General features: G+C 35.4%; 1 protein-coding gene and 1 pseudogene across 1 annotated transcript; both read left to right on the top strand.

Annotated features, from left to right (window-relative positions):
• The first annotated feature begins 15,085 nt into the window (after nucleotides 1–15,085).
• Nucleotides 15,086–16,432, top strand: LOC120157956 (F-box protein At4g09920-like). The gene has a single exon (XM_039168912.1). It carries the CDS (start codon nucleotides 15,086–15,088, stop codon nucleotides 16,430–16,432), a length of 1,347 nt encoding a protein of 448 aa, XP_039024843.1.
• A 4,934-nt stretch (nucleotides 16,433–21,366) lies between these two features.
• On the top strand, nucleotides 21,367–22,160 carry LOC120157955 (annotated as a pseudogene).
• Nucleotides 22,161–22,234: the final 74 nt, after the last annotated feature.

Raw genomic sequence — 22,234 nt, 5'->3', positions numbered from 1 at the left:
ATCGAGTCTTTAAATTTTAATTTTAATTTTCGCAATTAAGACAACCGATAAATTAAAATGGTACCGAAAATGCAGTTAAAGGGTGCTAATCCTACATTGACTGTAATTGACTCCCAAATCTGACATATTTCTGGTAAAACGCAGATCATGTAAGATGGTGTCCGATCAACCTAAATATTTTTTAAATGATCTGTGATGACTCTAATGTGTTTTATTAAAGTCAAAGCCCAATTTCGGGCCCAACCCGAAAGACGGTCGCGACAACTTGGTGACTCTGTTGGGACAGAGTCAGGCTAAGGCTAATTTTCAGTTATCTTCTTAAGTGAAAATTGTAAGTTTAAATTTTAAGTTAATTTTTTGATCCTTATTACCTATCTTTGATTATTTTTCAAGTAAATAGTTGTACTGACGTTTTTTCAATGATTTAAGATTTTTTTTTTAAAAAAAAATCATCTCTGGCTCTATACCTGAGCTCCGAATCGTTTCTAAGTGGAGGTGAAAGTGACACCTTCGTGGGAATTTATTCTCCATATAGGCCTAGCAAGTAACCTTCGGGATTCATATACCTTATGTCTTTATGTGAATTTATTCTCCGTATAGACATAAGGGAATGTATCATCTCGAGTTTAACTTGGTCCACATAGGCTTGTATTTGGCTTAGGACTAAGGGTCTGGCAAGCCCAAGTGGGCACCGACAAGGAGAACTCGGGTACCTTCTTTAGAACCTAAACCGGGAGACTAAAGGGAATTAGAGCCCACCCCGAAACTCCATTTCAAAACCTAGGATGTTTTACTTCCGGTTCAAAGCATGCAGTTTGTTAATTTTTACTTTTATCATTATTATTTATATCTTACTAACTGATTTTTCTTTCATGCTTTCTTTTTTATCATTTACATCATAAAAAGAGGTAATTAGTCCAAAAGAAGTGTAATCCACATTTATGGACAAAGGGGTTGTAATGCAAGACATGAAAAACGCCGAGGTTCGACTATGGTCCGAAAAGACTCAGAAAGAAAAGGAAGACAATCTACAAGGAAATTATGTGTCATATCTGGTTGGCTATGTTTCTATCAGCCTAAAGCAAAATGATGTTTAAGAATTACAAAGTATTTAGGACAGCTGGAAAAGTGACCAGAAAGGGAGGTTCTACCAATGGTACGGTGATATTCCACTTCTACTCTATGTCAATACCAATGAGCCCCTAATTTGAGCCTTAGTACAATTATGGAATCCAGGGTACAACTGTTTCACATTTAACCAAGAAGACATGGTACACACAATTTAAGAATATACTGCTTTGCTGCACTGCGAAGGAATCAGAATGGGTTAGGTTTACATCAAGCACATCAGGAGTCAACCTTTCAAGAACGAGTTGGGAAAAGTGGCGGGGTACATGAGAAATGGGTAACTGATTGGATTCAACATAAAGGTAATGGAGAAGGAATTGCTTGGACTCATATCAAGCAACTAATGAAGAATCACCCTGATAAATAGAAGGCAATGGATCTTTTTGCACTGGGCATTTATGGTTTGGTTATTTTCCCAAAGACATTGAGGTACATTGAGGCAGTTGTGGTGTAATTGTTCGATCAACTCCTGAAACAAGTTAATCCAGCACCAAAAATTTTAGCCGAAACTTTTCGCTCCCTCAACCACTGCAGAAAGACTGGAGGAGGAAGATTTATAGGGTGTGCACAGCTTCTCCAAGTTTGGATCCATAGTCACTTCTGGATGACTAATGAGATTTCTTACTGTCGATTTAGCACCACTTATTCTCCTTTGGAGGAATTCCTCACCTTAAAATGGCAAAAAGGCATCCCAAAAGAAAAATGGATAAAGGTATTCACACACCTTCATGATAGGGATGTTGTCTAGAGAGCCCCCTAGTTGACCCATAGTGACATTCTTTTCTGATGTGGAGATTCAGAAACTATGACATTACTCATATTATGGGGAGGAGTCAGATACTCTCCACTTTTGGCACTTCGAAAATATGGGGCACGCCAGTTTGTCCCAACAACACATGGAATATCTAGAACGAAATTTGCATATCATGGGGACAACTACAAGAAAAATGTAAAAAAAGTAGCTGAGTCATGGATGAAAATGTTCTGTATGGATGTCGTGGCCGCTAAGGACATGCTTACTCCAGACTATTTGGAATAGCGAAGGTTAAGGAAAAATGACATCATCCCAATGCTAGACCATGAAGACACTCGAATCATGGAAGAACATCTTAAGCATGTTCCCTCCAAGCTAGAGATATCAAGAAAATAATTTGAAGACGAAAAGCAGGAGATGAAACAAAGTCTAAGGGAACTCGAGGCTGAAAGATTCTAGTAGAAGTTGGATGTTGATACTCAGAAGGATCGGGCAGACAAATTAGAGAATGAACAAAAGAGAATTTGTTTTGAGCTTGAGGATTTGAGAAAATGATATCAAGAACAAGTGCAGAGCAATTCCAATCTGAAAAGGTCTTATGAGTACTGAAAAAGTGAAGCTAACGGCCTGAAAAGGAAGTTTGAAGGGCATGAGGAAAGAGAAACCTTGAAAGAACAGCTAAAGACCACTCAGAGACGTTTGTTAGACAGCCAGCACCAGAATAAACATTTGAGGATCCAGATAACTGATTTAGAGAAGTCTCTTCAGAAACAACAAGAGCAGGATGACAAAACCATAGCTGAGTTAGAAGTCATTGTGGACGGGTTCAAGAAATAAGCAAGTGAGCTTCAGATAGTTCCTTTTGATGGAGGATTTTAGTGGCATTTTTGTTGGGAACACACCCAGCAAAGGGTGAAAGATAGAGATGCAGTTATCCGAGATTTCTTGGAACAAGTACGAAAAGCAGCTCATCACTTGCACGGTTTAACAAGAGAAGCCAAAATAGTCCGACAAGGTATTCAACCAGTGACAGAGGAAGAAAGAAAACTTGTTAACCCTATTAGAAACTATTCGGGGTTTAGACAATTTAGTCAGGATATACCTTTAAGACATTTTTGTCTCTTAAAAAAAATATTTTTGTCTCAATAAAGATTATTTATAATAACAGACAGTTTCTCGATCAATGCCTCTAATTCTCATACATCATGCATCATTTTCATATCTTGCATTTCATTTTTATTTTCCATATTTTTTACATTCACATTAACTAGCAGAAAATGTCTAGGGAACAAACATCAGATATACCTCCACGAGCCTTGGACACACATCATCCTTACAACACCCGCATAAAGAAAAGGCAAATGGAAGCCAAAATTACTCAACTCGAAGAGAACATGTTGAAGTTGTAAAGAAAGTTAAAAGAAAATATAAGCTAGAATAACCAAAGTATTATGGAAACGATCACTAAAAGCCAAGAGTATTTGGTTGATCAAATTTTTGAAAGGCTATCTAGCTTGAGTCAGGTAAGCACGCTTGGGCAGGGTCTTCTGAAGGGGTAGCTATGTCACCTACCCCGTAGGCAGTTATTTCACATGGAATCTTACCATGAATACAAGAGGACTCGTCCACTGCAAAAGTGAAAGCCTCGTCAACTGTAAAGATACAAACTTTATTATCAAACCCTAAGAATAATCTGGATGACTACAATATACCAGATTTTGATGAAGAAGATAAGGCAAAGAAAATAGATAAAAAATCAAACTACTGGAAGACCAAATGAACGTGGTTAAGGGGGACCATGATTATTATAGGGTTGGTGCTCTAGAACTGAGTTTAGTCTCGGATTTGGTGCTATTACTAAAATTCAAAGCTCACGAGTTTGAGAAATTTGATGGAATAATTGCTCTTCATCTCACATTATCATGTTCTGTCGAAAGATGAAAAGATATGTAGGAAATGATCAGCTCCTGATTCATTGCTTCTAAGAGAGTCTGTCTAGTTCAACCATCCGGTGGTACAATCAGCTAAATTGATCTCATATCAAGACCTGGAAAGATCTAGCCAAGTCATTCTTGGAACAATACAAACATATAAACGATATTAGACCTGATCGAGTCAAGCTACAAAGCATGGAGAAAAAACATAATGAGAGTTTCAACAATATGCACAGAGATGGAGGGATTTATCTGTGTAAGTTCATCCACCCTTGGATGAGAAAAAAACTAGGAAACTCTTCATACAAACCCTGAAGACTCCTTACTTCGGGTTACAATCACATCAAGAAATTTCTCTAACTTAGTTATGGTCGGGGAAATGATTGAAATGGCCATAAAACAAGGCAAGATCGATGGAGGGGAATCATGTAAGAAACCTCCTATGAAGAAGAAAGAGAGAGAGATTAATAACATCAACACCTACAATGCCAACAAAGGTGTTATAATCTTCAACTCAAAAATAACTGCAGCTGTACCATCAAATACTTCTGTTCAAAATCTAAGGGAACTTAGGAAACAAAGAGAAAATGAGTATTTTGATCTTATTCTCATGACGTACAAGGAACTGTATCAATAACTCTTTGACACTCATGTAGTGTCACCATACCTGGTGAAACCTATGAAGCCCCCATACCCCAGATGGTATGATGTGAACGCTCACTACGAATATCATGGTGGACTGACATGGCATACTATTGAGAATTCCTCGCATTCAAGAGGCTCGAACAAAGAATGCGTAACAAGAATTGGATCCACTTCGACTCAGGAGCACCAAACATTGCACAAAATTATTTGCCTAATCATCAAGAGACTGAGATTAATGCAAATACTACAAATAAAAAAAATGAAAGTTAAGACTTGTGTTTCTGAAATAACGTCTCATTTGGCTTGGGTATGGAGACAAATGGAAAAAGTAGGGTTTCTTGCACCACATTTTGATACATCAAGGAGTGGAGTTGATAACCACTGTTGTTACCATAATAAAGAAGGGAATGAAGTGCAAGATTGCCCAAAGTTTAAAGATTTGATCCATCTCGTGATGGATATGAAGGAGTTGGAATTCTATGATGAAATCCAAGACTCTCCAGAAATGGATGTTTGTGCCACCGGAGAATCATCCGAAAGTAGATATGGCAGGGGTAATCCTTTAGTAATTACCCCTAAATCGAAGATAGCAAAGAAAACACAAGCAAAGGTGGTGATCACAGCACCTCGACCTTTTTCCTACAAGGACAGCATGCTAGTGCCTTAGAAGTATGAATGCCAAGTAAGCACCCTGAAAGAAGATGATAATGAAGCAGAATATGTCATGGGGAAACGCTACTTCCAAATAGGCTAAGTCCCCTTAGAGACCACTTGATCCCTTCAAGTGGGATGTGCTGACAATAAACGAGCCAATAAAGAAGAAAGAAGTTATATAATTCCTAAAATTTTTAAAGTACAATGAGTACAACATCATAGACCAATTACATAGCTTGCTGACACGTGTTTCAATATTGACACTGATGCTAAGTTCAAAGGCACACATAGAAGTACTTTTGAATGTCCTAAATCAGACCTTTGTGCCACAAGACATACAAGTCAGCAAGATGGATCGACTGGTTAACAATATTCATGTTAATAATCTCATTTCATTTTTTGATGATGAGATTCTGTTTGGAGGACGAGGTCGAGCTAAGGCATTACACATCACCACTCATTGTAAGGGGCACACCTTACCGAGTGTGTTAATTGAAAATGGCTCAGCCCTAAATATAATACTTAGTTACGTTGAAAAGGCTGACAATAGATGCTTCCCACATGAGAACATGCCAGAGCATGGTCCGAGCATTTGACGGGACCAAGAGGGAGGTAATCGACAAGATTGAGGTTCCTTTAACCATCTGACCTGCTACTTACAATGTTGAATTCTTGGTAATGGATATCATGCCTTCCTACAACTTCCTTTTGGGAAGACCTTGGATCCATCAAGCTGGAGCAGTACCGTCTACGCCGCACGAGAAAGTCAGGTTTGTCATCGATGGGGCTTTGGTAATTGTTAATGCTGAAGAAGATATTGTGGAGAGTGTGACCACTAATGCCCCATACATATAAGCAAATGATGAAGTGGTAGAATGTTCGTTCCGCTCCTTAGAATTTGTGAATGCCACATTTGTGGCTGAAGGAGGAAAGATTTCTAAACCCCGGCTCTCCGAATGCACTAAAATGGAGATCAAATAGACATTGGGAAGAGATGCCAAGATGGGAAGAGGATTTGGGAGTCTATTGCAATGAATGATCAACCCTATCATTCCTATAACAAAGCTAGACTAGTTCGGGCTTGGTTTTCAGCCCAGCCAACAACAGAAGTTGAAGAAATCCAGAAAGGCTGAGACAGAAGGTGGACCAGATTAAACAGGAAAGATTTTCAATGGGAACCCATGGTTTTTCCACCTCTTCATGAAACATTTAAATCCGGTGGTTATGAGTTTGGGTCGACTTCACCAGATTTGGAGGCTGCTTTGAAAGATTGGAGTATTAACACTATAACCACAGAGAATGCCGAAAATACTGACGGGTCAGGAATCCGCCCTTTACCACTTGGATTGGTGCTTAGCAACTGGATGACTAAAGAATTACTTGTGGTTTTCAAATTTCTTTCAGAGTAATACTCAAACTATCCCTATTCGCTTACACTCAGGGTAATAGGTCATCTTTTGTAAGGGTGAATTTTTTTTTTAAATTCAATAAAAGTTGCAGTTTCTTTCACGACAAATATTTTCCTTATTCTTTTGAACTTAATTTTTTTTTCATTTAATACTTTTCTTTTGAATTCAATTTTCTTTCGTTTTATCCTCTTTGGAATTTAAGTTTCGGCCATTCTATGTAGGATATTTTCCTTTCACATATAAACATTGCATTTCTCATTCAGGTCCCAAGATAATGATAATACATGTACTGATGATACTGACCCGGAAGTGGATTTTGAACAGTTTGATTGTCTTGGGGAAGTTGATGAATGTGACAATGAAGACGAGTGCAGTTTATCTTCCAAATTGTTAAGGATGGTAGAAAGAGAAAACAAGAAAATATTGCCGCATGAAGAGAAAATCGAAGTCTTGAATCTAGGTACGGAAGAGGAAAGAAAGGAAGTCAAAATTGGCACAACTCTCTCAACTGAAGCAAGACAAAACTTAATATACTTATTTCAAGAATACAAAGATGTGTTTGTATGGTCGTATCAAGACATGCCGGGACTAGATATGAATATGGTAGTCCATAAACTGCCCATCAAACCAGAATGCAAATTGGTGTAACAAAAGCTAATGAAAATGAGACCTGAAATGCTCTTTAAGATCAAGGAAGAGGTCAAGAAACAATTCGATGTCGACTTCCTCCAAGTGGCCAAGTATCTGAAATGGGTGGCTAACATAATGTTGGTTCCAAAGAAAGATGGTAAAGTATGCATGTGTGTCGATTACCGAGATATTAACAAGGCGAGTCCCAAAGATAACTTTTCTCTGCCGTACATAGACTCTTTGGTGGATAATACTGCCAGGAACACTTTTTTCTCATTCATGGACTGATTCTCAGGATATAACCAGATTAAGATGCATCCTGAGGACATGGAAAAGACCACATTCATCTCAATGTGAGGAACTTTATGTTACAAGGTAATGCCCTTCGGATTAAAGAATGTCGGGGCAACATATCAAAGAGCCATGGTGACCTTGTTTCATGACATGATGCACAAAGAAATCGAGGTTTATGTTGATGACATGATTATCAAAGCACAAACCGAAGATGAACATGTCGAGAATCTAAGAAAACTCCTTCAAATATTAAGAAAGTTCCAGCTGAAAGTGAACCCCAATAAATGTACCTTCAGGCTAACATCCGGAAAACTATTAGGCTTCGTTGTCAGTAGGATAGGTATCGAAGTCGATCCAGATATAGTCAAAGCCATCAAAAATTTACCTCCCCCACAAACACAAAAAGAGGTTCGAGAATTTTAGGCAGGTTAAATTACATAGCGCAGTTTATATCTCAATTGACCGATAAGTACGACCCAATTTTCCGCATTCTTCGAAAGAAAATTCTGGAACATGGGATGAGGATTGTCAGACTGAATTCGAGAAGATAAAAGAATACTTATATCGCACCCCTATCTTAATGTCTCACAACTAGGGCAAACATCTTTTCTTGTATTTATCAATATTTGAGAATTCAATGGGGTGTGTTATGGGTCAGCATGATGAATCTGGGAGAAAAGAAAGGGTAATTTATTACCTGAGTAGAAACTTCACTGATTGCGAGGTCAGATATCCTCCTATCAAAAAGGTTTGATGTGCTTTAGTCTGGGCTACACGTAGACTCAGACAATACATGATGTACCACACCACTTGGCTGATTTCCAAGTTAGACTCACTAAAGTATTGATGGGTGTACGTGAGTCAAAAAACTATAAAGGGAAGTACCATATTAGATTTCTTGGCAAGCAGAACTGCTGAAAATTACGAGCTGCTGGACTTTGACTTCCCAGACGAAGACTTGATGGCCATATCCTTAGAAGAAACAAGTACTTCCACATGTGATTCTTGGAAAATGCATTTTGATGGTGCATCAAATGCATTAGGATATGGCATTGGGGCAATACTAATCTCCCCTGAAGGAAATCATTACCCATTCACTAGCAGACTGAATTTTGATTGCACTAACAACATGGCAGAGTATGAGGCTTGTGTTTTTGGGAATCAAACTGCTATTGAACAAAATATAAAGACCTTACGAGTATATAGAGATTCAGCTTTAGTGATCTATCAGCTATGCAAAGAATGGGAAACGAATGATGTAAAGCTGGTGGAAAACTAATATTGGATAAACTCGAAGAATTTGACGAAGTCTCTTTCCATTACGTACCAAAAGAAGAAAACCAAATGGCCGATGCTTTAGCTACCTTGGCAGTCACATTCAAGGTTGGTGGTGAGTCTGATATGATGCCAATTGAAATGCAGTCGTATGAGTACCTGACTCATTATTACCAAACTGAGGAAGTAAAAGTCATTAAGCCCTGGTATCATGACATTCTACAATACATCAAAAATCGAAGTTATCCAGAAGAAGCCATCGAAACCGATAAAATAACTATTAGAATGTTGGTGGTTATATATGTTCTTGATGGAGAAGTCTTGTACAAGAAAAACCATGATCAGATCTTATTGATATGTGTAGATGCAAAAGAGGCAAAGATGATATTAGAAGAGGTACATAATAGAGTTTGCGGAATGCATGCAAATAGACATATGATGTCAAGGCAAATTATGAGATACAAATATTTCTGGTCCACATTGGAAAGCGACTGCATCAACTATGCTAGAAGATGTCCAAATGTCAAATTTATGGGGATAAAATCAATGTTCCACCTCAACCTCTTCATGTGATGACCGCACCATGGCCATTCTCTATGTGGGGCATGGATGTTATCAGGCAATTTCATCCGAAGGCTTCAAATGGCCATCGTTTCATTCTTGTGGTAATTGACTATTTTACGAAATGGGTAGAGACTACATCATATGCCAGTGTTACTCAGTCCATTGTTTGTAAGTTCCTGAAGAAAGAGATCATATTTCGGTATGGTTTACCTGGAAGAATCATTACCGATAATGCCACGAACCTGAACAGTAAGATGATGGACGTTGCGTGTGAATAATTTAACATAAAACATCATAATTCTACTGTTTATAGACCGAAGATGAATGGAACGGTAGAAGTAGCAAACAAAAACATCAAGAAAATAGTGGAGAAAACAACTAAGATATACAAGGATTGACACGAGAAATTACCTTTTGCTTTTTTAATTACCGAACCTAGGAACGAACTTTGACTGGGGTAACCCCGTTCTCATTAGCATATGGGATAGTAGCAATACTGCCTATTGAGGTAGAGATTTCATCACTCCAAGTCATGTCAGAAGTTAAACTAGATGATGCATAATAGGTCCAAACTCAATATGATCAGTTGAACCTAATAGAGGAAAAGAGGTTGAAAACCATTCACCATGGTCAACTCTACCAAAAATGAATGATTCGAGCACATAATAAAAAGGTGCGTTCAAGGGTATTCCATGAAGGGGATCTTGTACTAAAGAGAATCTGGCCAATTCAAAAAGATTTCAGAGGAAAATGGATGTCAAATTGGGAAAGACCTTATGTTATAAAGAAAGCTTTCTCCGGAGGAGCATTGATTCTGACTGAAATGGACGGGCCATAATTACCAAATCTCGTTAATTCAGATGCAGTAAAAAAATATTTCGCTTAGGGCGCCCTAAGTTGAAAAAAACATTTAGGGTGAAAACCTGAAAGGGCACCTTAAATTAAAAAAATGTGGGTCCAAGATAGAAACCTGCAAATGACTCCTTAAGACCAATGATGGATCCAAGTTGAAAACCCGAAAGGGCAATTTGGATAAGGATTCAGGAAAGGTTCTGCGTCACGACATCCAAATCTTCTGCAGACTTAACGATTCAGGGAAATGTGGCACTTCTGAACATTGTCTCATTTTCAAAGTCCCATTGGCAAAGGTTGTACTCAAAAGTCGTCTAACGGTGTATCAGTTCAAAAGCGCTCTTATTATTGTGATCTAAGGCATCTATTTATATATTTTTCCCCAAAATGTTTGTCATATACTTTGTTCATTTTCCTTATAAATAAATATGATCATTTCTCTAAGTCAATTCCTTTTAATCATCTTGTGTTGAATTTAAACTTAATGATTTATTCACTCTTGAAAAGATAATTGGGTATTATTGTACAAAGATTTTTCTGAAAGGTACATATATTTGGAAGCCGGTCAGGGATTATGCATTATACTTGAGATGACTAAAAGGCATTTTTCTATACATCGGATTTAAACATGGTGAAGAATACAAGATCAAGATCAGAAATTCAAGATTCCATAATCAAGAGTCATCAAGACTGACAACCAGAGATTGAAGATTTCCCCCCAAATCCTAAAATAGCATATTTCACATATGCATTTTAGGCACACATACAAACATTGCATCCATAGCATAGCATATATGCGAAAGATATTGAACTCGAAAGTGAAACAATTTACAAGAGTGAATTTCAACTTCACAACGAAGGACATCCAATTCAAAGCTCAACTTCACAGCGAAGGAGCCATCCACAATTTCAACTTCAGATATTAATCTCAAAGCGATTCAATTTACAAGATTGGATTTCAACTTCACAACGAAAGACATCCAATTCAAAGCTCAACTTCACAACGAATGAGCCACCTAGGATTTTGACTTCACAACGAAGGATATCGTACCTAAAATATTGACCCAACTTCACGACGAATGAGTCATCTGTAACACAACAATGAAAAACCAGTTTCATACCAAAGTCTTCAGGTCAAATTTCAGCTTCACGATGAAGTATATTGGGCTAGAAGACGATCCAGGAGCGACTTTTCAATGCTTTGAGCTCGGTTTCAACTTCATGACGAATAATATCGTGCTCATGATTTTTAGTTCAACTCAACCTCACGGTGAGGGAGTCATCCGTAATTCAGTCCAAATTTACTATCAATCATGACATCGGATTTCAACTCTACGACAGATGATATTCGATAAGATGGAATCGACTCCCATAATAGATGATGTTAAATTCGGTGATACCTTTATATTGGACGAAAAGTGTGTCTTTTACTCTTTGATCTATTCCCGTTACACGCTATGGGCAAAGAGGGGCAGCTGTAGACACACTTTTTTTGTCCGGGTTTGTATATTCGTATATCCTATAGTATATTTACATTATATATTTATAGTATAGAACACGTGTATATTATATAGTACCTTAATATATATATTACTATTATTATTTTAACAAATTAATATTTTTCCTTTATTTTTGTTAGGTACAACCCAACTCGAAAGACGGTCGCGACAAACAGTTAAGTGGTCATAATGATAAAATTTTGAAAATGGTGGTCATATCGACACTAACCTCATAGTTAGGTGGGCATTCAAGTAGTTTACCCTAAAAGATATCATAGGTGTGTAGCTCATATGATATGACTTATTTGAAACCAATTAAAGAGTTAAATGATCATGTTGATAAAATTTTGAAAATGATGGTCATATCGACACTAACCTCATATTTAGGTGGACATTCAAGTAGTTTTCCCTAACAGATATCATGGGTGCGTAGTTGATATAGTATATAGAGTGCTTGTTTTGCATTCGAGAGCCTCTGGTTTTTTATTCACCGCACCTTCTCTTATTCTTTTTTTAATGAGTAAAATATATACATGGTCCCTTATGTTTTTGGTCTAATTGATTTTGGTTATCGGTTAAAAAAGAATAATTTTGGTTCATTGGTTTAAAAAAAGAGTGATTTTAGTCCCTTACGTTATCAGTCCGTTCGATTTTAATCCTTCAGCCGTTAACCCTTTAACGAAGGTGTTATGTGATAATAAAAAAATAAAAAAATACACACTTCTTCTTCTTCTTGAAAACGTGTCCCTATACTCCCTTGATGCCGGTAAACAAGTCATTCTCGTTGGATTTCTTGGTGCTTCATCTTCCGGATACAGGTAAACCACATATAGGCTTATATATTATAAAATTTTTTGCAAGTGGGTTCTAAACTCCCATTATTGTCATTGTTTTCACAATTCCATGCGGCATAAAGCATGTTCTAGGTTTTATTGAAAAGGCAGAGAAATATATGATGTTGTAGTTAATGACTCATATGTGATGAAGGCATGGACAACAAAGATGGTTATCGAGTGGGAGCCTGATTCTCTTGATGAAGCTTTAAGATATAGCATGCACATTCTTTAGTGAATTCTAGAACGAAACTGAAAAGAGCTTAGTAAACGCGGAGATGTTGTTTACAGATATTGAGGCAAGCTCAAACTTATTAACCATTTTGTTCATTTTATGACTAATTTTAAGCTCAAGTTCATCATTCTTTTCAAGTAGGAAACTACGGCTAAATGGAGATGTGGGGTAATTACTAATTACTATCGTCTAAACTACATCCCCTATTAAATTGTAAGAGCATGTGAGGGGGGAAAATTATCGTTTAGAGCTGTCAGAACAGTCTAAGTATCTGGAACCTTTAGGTTTATAGTAAACAAAAAACAAACTACAATGACAAGAGATAGAACAGCCAAGGAAGTGTATGAGATGACAAATAGTGATTTTAATTTTGTGGGTTAGTAATACTCGATTAGGACACATGAAAAGTTGTCTCAAATGCTGCGACGCATTTGTTCTTTAGGCTTAGGAATTTAGATAAGTGTTAATTGCTTAGGCATGCAAATGCTTGAAAAAATACCTAACAAGTGGCTGCATGCTTTCCCATGTAGGGAATTCGTATTTGCATGGATAATCATAATATCCACCACCATGGATAATGCATAATATTCAGCACTATGCTTTCCCAATGGATAATGCATAATATTCAGCACCATGCTTTCCCATGGTGGGAATTCGTGTTTGCATGCTTTTTCAGTGATTGATTCGTTGGTGGGAGGAAGAAGAAGAAGACATGATTTATCTTTTACTTTTTAGTTGTCCAGGTTTCCGTTAACGAGTTAATGGAAGTTAATGATTAAGAGACTAAAATCAAACGGATCAATAACGTAAGAGATCAAGCACACTTAACTTTTAAATCAGTGACCAAAATCAGTTAGACAGAAAATAAAGGGAACTATTTGTATAATACGTAAGCATTTATTAAACTCCTCATTGAAACTCTTTTGACAACAAAGATATAAGTTGGTTTACTCTTATTGATCTTATAGTATATACAATCATCAACTAAATTTATATCAAAACCGATGAGATAATCACTTACTGACATTTATAACACCATTAACGAGATGCTTACTTGAATTCAGAGATCGATTAACTCAACAAGTCTTCTATCACATTTCTTATCTACTTAGAGTGTTTATCCATTCAATTAATTTATCTTGATGGATTTGTTAACCACACTATTTTATGTGAGATCGATACATCACACACGAGAGTGTATCCACTTTATTACTTGAAGCGATAATGCAAGCTTACATTTGTCGGTACACACATCAATATCTAACTGTACGTACCAAAAAAATTAGATATGCATAAATAATAAAGTTAAGTATATATTTAATCAAAAAGAAACTTTTTCAACAAACAAATTTTAAAAAGTTGAATTTATTTATAAACATAATGAGAATAAGGCATTGGCTTATGGGAGGTTAACACTTATTTAAGTTTTAATATGCATATATAAATATATATCATGTGTGAATTTTCATTGAAGATTTTATCTTAATTTTAAATTTATTATATGTGAGTGTTGTTCAGATACATTTTAATTATTAGTTTAATTATTAATGTGTATTTGTATAATTCTCTTATTCATTCATTTTTAAGAAATAAATTATCTACATCTCGATTCGACTACCAACTAGTTGTTTTGGTCCAAATATCATTTCTTCGGTAATTGAGTGTTTAAATATTATAGAACCGAACCCTGTACTTTATCAAATATTTGAATTTCCCTCTAACTTCATTTCCCACATTCCATTTGTTGTTTCCAGTGAGATAATAACAGATTTGGTACCTATAATTTGTCAAGTTTTTTTTAATATAATTTCTCCACTTCCAATTCCTTGTAAAATTATCACCTAAAGTTTCATTTAGTGCATCAATGTAGTACCTCCCTCTGATGTTTTTTAATGGGATGATTGAGAGATTTGACCCTTTTACTTTATCAAGCCTTTTAATTTAGTCCATACGATATATAAACACACACAAAAAAATATATGGGGTGGGCCATGGTATAAGGTAGGCCCAGGATAACATGGAATCAAGAATCAAACTGCTTCTTCTCCAATCTCCCATAACTGTTCCCGCTCTCCCATCTGAATATCTGATCCCCATTACCATTCTCGTTTCTTTCTCGGGCAGCCGTTGAATCTCCGTTCAAGGACCGGTGGAACGCCGCCCCGGAACTGCCAACGCCGGTCACAAGGCTTCTTTCATGCAAAAACGCTGGCAAGATAATATTCCACGAATACAGAGTTTTTGCCATTGATCTTAGTAAACGGGTGAGCAAGATAATATTCCAAGAATCTCTGAAATTGTCTCTTTAAATTGTTGTTCATAGGTTAACCAGAGTCTTTAAATTTTTGTTCATAGGTTAAGCAGAGTCTTCACTCACATATGGCTGATTTGGTTCAAAGACTATCCAAGAAAAGGAGCGTGGAAAAGGAAAAGGAAAAAGATATGGAAAAGGGTCAAAAACACATTGATCAACTTAGCAACCTACCAGACTCCATTATTTGCCACATCCTTTCCTTTCTCCCCACCAAATTGTCAGTTGCCACCAGTACCTTGTCAAAGCGATGGAAGCATTTATGGACTGCTGTTCCCGTCCTCTCCTTCAGTTCAGCTGAATTCCTTGGTACATTGGGCAGCTTTGTGGATTCTATAGGTAAGTTTTTAACCAACTGTCAAGCTCAAAATGTGTACCAGTTTACCATAGACTTTAAACCTTTCTTGGAAGTGGATGAAGAGCATCTGGGTACATGGGTTGCTGCTGCAGTAGAAAGGAATGTTCAAGAGCTGAAACTCAGCCTCAATTTTTCACATGTACCAACGGTTAGACTGCCTGGTCGTTTATTTGCTTGCAGAACACTCGTATCTCTCAAGCTGATTGATAATATTTTCATCGATCTCCCTGAAAATGTTTGTTTACAAAATCTAAGGACTCTGCAACTGGAGCGATTACACTATGCAAATGAAGGGTCTTTCAACATCCTACTTTCTGGTTGTCCAGTTCTTGAGGACTTGGTTGTTGAGAGGATTTTGGATGATGGGATTCTTGATATGGTCATCAATGTTGCTTCATTGAAGAGACTGAATCTGAAGAATTATGAAGCTAATGATCACGGTTTACTGATCAGCGCTCCGCTCTTGGAAAGGATAGAGCTGTCGCAGAAGAATTTTAATGTTTTGAATTTTCAGATAGATTCTTCCAGCTTGGTGGAAGCAATCATAGATATCCATGTAACATGTGAGCCCATTGAAGCGTTCGCTAATCTTGAATTTCTTTCTTTATCAGAATTTGCCTTATTTAGTATGGCGTTTCATGAGTTCCATAATCTGGTATGCCTGGAAACTACAACAAGCTGTGCAAATTGGGATGATCTGGAAGAGTTGCTTCACGGCTCAAACAATCTCAAGACTTTGGTATATCACATTGAAGTACCAATACTCCACAGGGGTCACAACTGTGATAAGTCATTTTCGAAGACTGTTCCGGTGTGTGTGTCTGCGAGTTTGAAGGCCCTTAAACTGACGGGATTCATCAATCAAAACTGTAACTGGACATTCATTCAATATATGCTGAAGAACGCCAAATTCTTGGAGGAAGTGAAGATCAGGACTTCCTCGATGTTGAAGAAACGACGCAGGCATATTAGAAACATGTTGAACTGCCCTAGGGCCTCAACAGAATGCCAGATTCGTTTTTTCTTGGACTCGACAGGCAAAGAATATCGGTTCTGATTGAAGTTCTCTGCATTCTGGTTTTGTAAATGTAGTTGCTTGTGAATATTGCTTGTTTGAGTGTTGAACACTGAATGAACTGAACAGGTACATTTGATAATAGTAGTCCCTGACTCCCTGCTATAATCTACAAAGTTGCTTGTTTGCGAATATTATCTCTTGTTCCATAATCTGAACAGGTACAAAGTTGTTTTTTTGATGAGTCAACTCCTTCGCTAATTAATGCTGCAAATACCTTTTCTTTCTGTTTTTTAACTTGTTCCTTTTTCTTTTACATCCATGTAGTTTATGTTTTGTAATAATCAAAACTAACAACAAACGGGATATATAGAAAAATCCAAATGAAAAAATATAACCAATGAAGGAACGAATATCACCTCTTGTGCTGCTATGTTTGGTATAATGTTTATTTCCATGATTTTAGACAACTTTAATTCAAGGAGCTTTCTATTATGATATCAGATAAGAGGATAAAGGAGATTGGGACAATAGTCATAATTAATTTTAAATATACGAGTAATTTTTTATGTAAATTATATAAATTAAAATTTATATAATCATAATTATTTGAAATATAAATCTTAAATCTTAAACTCTAAGTCTTAACTAATAGACTGTGTATAAAATTTCCCTAAATATATTTATCAATATTTATTTATAAATCTTGCATGAAACTTTTTATTTATCGATTGATAAAGTGACATTTTATGATTTACCGAAATATATAAGACTTACCATCAACAATACACTAAAATATTATCTCTATAAATAAAATGAAAAAAAAAAACTCCAACAAATTAAGTAATGTTTGAAATTGTTGATAGAACATAGGTGATTCTGTCAGTTGATGACAGTACATCTCTTTTAATTTTGGTGGAAAGTCGTAGTTAATAATTTATCGATAATTAGTCATTTCATGGTAGAGCAACAAGATGTTAAGGTCACATACTTACACCGGTGTAAAGTGTTACAATTAACACATACTTGCTTGGGGTGTGCAAAAAAACCCGATCCGACCGATCCGATCCGTTGATCCGATCCAAAAATTCGGATATCGGATCCATTTTTTTAATTTTCGGATACTTCGGATCAGATATCCAAAATATTTTCCGGATTATCGGATCGAATACGGATCGATAAAAAACCATGTTCGGATTATCTGAAAACCCGAAAAAATTTGAGCTATATTCGACCCAGAGCTGTTTTCTCTGTCCACTGCCGTCTTGATCTCCATATTCATGGCCAATTTGGACAAGGACCTCATAAGCTCTATTTCTAGTTCTCTTATTAGCCTGCATAAATTTCGATCACACATAAGAAATTAGAAAGAACGTGTAGGAATTAATCCCACAAACATTGTATTATACAGGAGTACCATACAAAAATAACATGCAATGCAATAATTTTTACTTCCAACAGATCTTGAAAATTAGACAAACAACGGATAGATGTCTACCAAAAACCTCTTCCAAAGCAAGGATTATTTCAGTCGGGAAAGAACTAAGAATTTCGTGTCTCCTCAAGTTTGAATCCTCCTGTACTCTGAAATTTTGAAGTACTTAGTGATCCTATAATCTCTTTTATTATGTTGTTAAGACTTGATACTCTTGTGTGATATTTTGAAATTTTGAAATTTTGCACATCTTGTGTTGGTTTATTGTGTTGTTAATGTACATTATTTTATGCTATTTAACATTTAGGGGACTATATTATTGTACTATGTTATTTAAAATTTTAATTGTAGTGGGGCATGTAATTACATAAACAAATTGTTGGAAAACAAGTAAATATGAATATTTTAATTTCTATTAATTTTTTTTGATTTTTTTGTAAAAAAATGGATTCGGATCCGGATATTTGGATATACGATCTCGGATATCCGATTTTTTCGGATCGGATATGGATCATTACTTTAGGTATCTGAAATTTTCGGATATCCAAAAACTCGGATCGGATAATATCCGATATCTGATAATGCACACCCCTAATACTTACAGTGGTGTAAAGTGTTATATACATTGATATAAATTTATTTTAGGGTAAAATACACAAATGACCCCCTAACTATAGGATACTACTTTGATGAGTCATTGGCTATTAAAAGTTATAAAATGGTCCCTCGATTATAATAAGTTGTTTTGTTGAGTCATTCGACTATTAAAAGTTACAAAATGGTCACCGACTATTCATTATGTTCCAAACTCGTCATTTTCTGTTAAAAAATTAACGACAGTTCGAGTTGGATGTTAAACTGCTGACTGAGATATGATAAAACTTGATCTCAAAATCTCAAACGACAATCATATCTCAGTCGACATGTTAATTTCCAACTCAGATGACCGTTAACGTTTCAACAAAAAAAGATGAGTTTAGAACATAATGAATAGTTGAGTGATCATTTTGTAACTTTTAATATTTGAGGGACTTAACAAAGCAACTCCCTATAGTCGGGCTACCATTTTATGACTTTTAATAGTCGAGGGACTCAACAAAGAAACTCCCTATAGAACATAGGTGATTGTGTCAGTTGATGACAATACATCTCTTTTAATTTTGGTGGAAAATCATAGGCGATAATTTATCGATAAGATGATGTTGGCACGCTCGACGAGCGTTGATGAGTACGGTAAACAATGAGCACCATTAAATTAAATTAAATTATAAAAACGTTAAATCATAAATTACTAAACGTATAATTATAAATTAGTTAAAATCTAAATGTAATTTAATTAAAATATAATATTTATAAAACATTATTTTTAGGGTAAACTATACCATTGACTATCTAACTATTTACCCTTTTTACTTTAACCATTGATTTTCCAATTTTATCAATCGGGAGACCTAACTATTTAAATCTTGTCAATCAAGCCACCTGCCGTTAAATATTAATGGAAGAGATGATGTGGCAGTTAATAAAATTTGTATAATTATACATTTAGTCTTCATTACTTTCATATTCTGTTAATTTGGTCCTAACTTTTATTTCATTAAATAAATTTAATCTTCAATTCGATGGTGACATATGTCACTGTGTAATTGGATTTTTTTAATTTTTTAATTTAATAAATTTTCCATCCAATCAAGTGGTGCCATGTGTCACCAATTTAATGAATAGAAAATAAATTAAATCAATAACTATTGCTGGTGGGATTTGAACCTGGGACACAAGTTGAAAAACTAAGCGTCTTAACTACTAAGCTAGACCACTAAATTTGTCTAATATACAAAACATAAATTTATAATAAAGTTAATGGTAATAAATGACCTTATAAAAACTCAGACATGAAATAACTGAATAATATGAAATTATATATATATATTATAATTGATTAATAAATGAATATGTTTTATTTAAATTTTAAATCACATTTAATGCAAAAATAAAATAAAAGTGAATTTAATATGTTATAATTGAAATATATAATTTTACAAATTTTAAATTAATAAATTATCTTCATTATTCTAATTTTATTGAACTAAAATGTATCATATCTTATATTTTAAAATATTATAACAGCGATCGAATTCTAATCTTATTTAACAATTCTATATTAAAATAGACTAATTCAATAAAATCAAGTTTCTCCTAAAATTTTCTTTAAATATATAATGAATAAATAATAAAATATAAAATTCTTACTCTAACTGGGATATAAACAAGTCAATGTGTAAGTTAAAATGCTTACTACGATAAGCCTTCAACCATTAGAAAAATTCTAAGTTAACGAAGCTCTTCGTTATATTTTAATTATAATATATTTCAATTATTTTTATTTTTTCATTAAAATAATTTAAAATATAAATAAAATACATTCACATATTAATCAATTATAATATTTGTAAGTGTGTGTATATATATATATATCATATTATCGTATTATTCAATTATTTCATGTTGGAGTTCTTATTAGGTCATTTTCCCTTTTCTTATTGCCATTAACTATATATATTATGTCGTTATAGGTTTGTCATTTGAATGGTGCAACCCAGTGGTTGGGGCGTTTTTGCTTCTTCTCCTCATGTATTGGATTCAAACCCCACTAGCATCGGTTATTGATTCAATTTATTTTCTATTAATTCAATTGGTGACACATGACACCATTTGATTAGATGAAAATTTTATTAAATTAAATAAAAATATTAAGAAAAAATATTCAATCACATAGTGACACATTTCACCATCTAATTAAGGATTAAATTTATTAAATTAATTAAAAATTAGGATCAAATTAATAAAATGCATAAGTAATGAGGACTAAATGTGTAATTATATAAATTTTATTAACTGCCACATCACCTCCTCCGTTAATATTTAACGACAGGTGGTTTGATTGACAAGATTTAAATAGTTAGGTGATCCGATTGATAAAATTGAAAAATCGATGGTTAAAGTAAAAAGGGTAATCAGTCGGCTTTTCATGGTTGAACAACAAGATGTTAAGGTCACATACTTACACTGGTGTAAAGTGTTACAATTAACACATACTTATACCGGTGTAAAGGATTACATACACTGATATACATTTATTTTATGGTAAAATACAAAAATGATCTCCTAACTATAGAGATGACTTTGATGAGTCTTTGACTATTAAAAAATCATAAATTGATCCCTACTATAGAAAGTTGATTTGTTTCTTTCTCTTCCGTTATCAAAATACTTCCAACAAATTGTTGCTTTTACACGAGTTGTCTAAGGCTTTTTTAGTCTCTAGAGCTGCCTTATTCGCAGCCTGAGCAACGTACCTGAAAACGCCGTCTACGGTGGTCCAAAGCCTTAAACGCCCAACTAGAGAATGACTCTTAACCAGCTGAAGCAAAAATAAAAGAAATGTGAGCCCATCGCCGTTGTTACAGCCTATGACTACCTATCGGCGGTCCACCTCGATACCGCCGGGATCGATATCTTCCTGGTCGGAGACTCTACTTCCATGGTTGTTCACGGCCATGACACCACTCTCCCTATCTCACTCGACGAAATGCTCATCCATTGCAGTGTAGTCGCTCGCGGCGCCACGCGGCCATTACTCGTCGGTGACTTGCCATTTGGGACCTATGAGACCAACATCAGTCAGGTATGTACCTCTATGAACCAAAACAAATTCTGTGCACTGCATTATATTATTTGGTATTGATGAAGAATAATTGCTTGAATGATTTCTCTTACATTTTAAGGACAAATATCGATGACGAAACATTGCTTGGATGAATATTGATCGTGATGTAATTGCCGTTTGGAATATGAACGAGCAGTTGATACGGCTGTTAGGGTCTTAAAGATGGATGCTATCAAATTGGAAGGAAGGTTCCCTTCGAGGATCTCCGCTGTAAAAGTCATCGTCGAGGCTGGGATCGCGGTTATCAGACATGTCGAACTTACTCCATAGACAATTAACGTACTCGGCGGATTCCGACCACAAGGCAAAAATGTTGCTAGTGCAGTCAAGGTATCTTTCATTGCCTCTTTTCATTTGGATAACGTTTTGATTATTTGTGTATGTTTATCTTGAGTTTGGTTTATGCAGGTTGTAGAGACTGCAATGGCTTTGCAGGAAGCCGATGTTTTTCGGTTGTTATGGAATGTGTTCTGGTTCCCGTGGCTGCCGCAACCACGTCAGCTCTTCAAATTCCCACAATTGGCATTGGAGTTGGGCCTTTTTGTAGTTTACATGTTAATTCTGTTCTATCGTTATCTCCGTGCTTTGGTATAAAATTGTATGTATAGCAACTTCTAGTAGTATATTATGGTCTATTATTCCTTCATTTTTTGTATGAATTAATTATAATTTTTCTTGATGG

This window comes from Hibiscus syriacus, unplaced genomic scaffold, assembly GCF_006381635.1.
Source record: "Hibiscus syriacus cultivar Baekdansim isolate YM2019G1 unplaced genomic scaffold, ASM638163v2 tig00111280_pilon, whole genome shotgun sequence".
Taxonomy (NCBI): Eukaryota; Viridiplantae; Streptophyta; class Magnoliopsida; order Malvales; family Malvaceae; genus Hibiscus; species Hibiscus syriacus.
The sequence above is the reverse complement of the archived record's forward strand: the minus strand, read 5'-3'. Positions and strand labels throughout refer to the sequence as shown.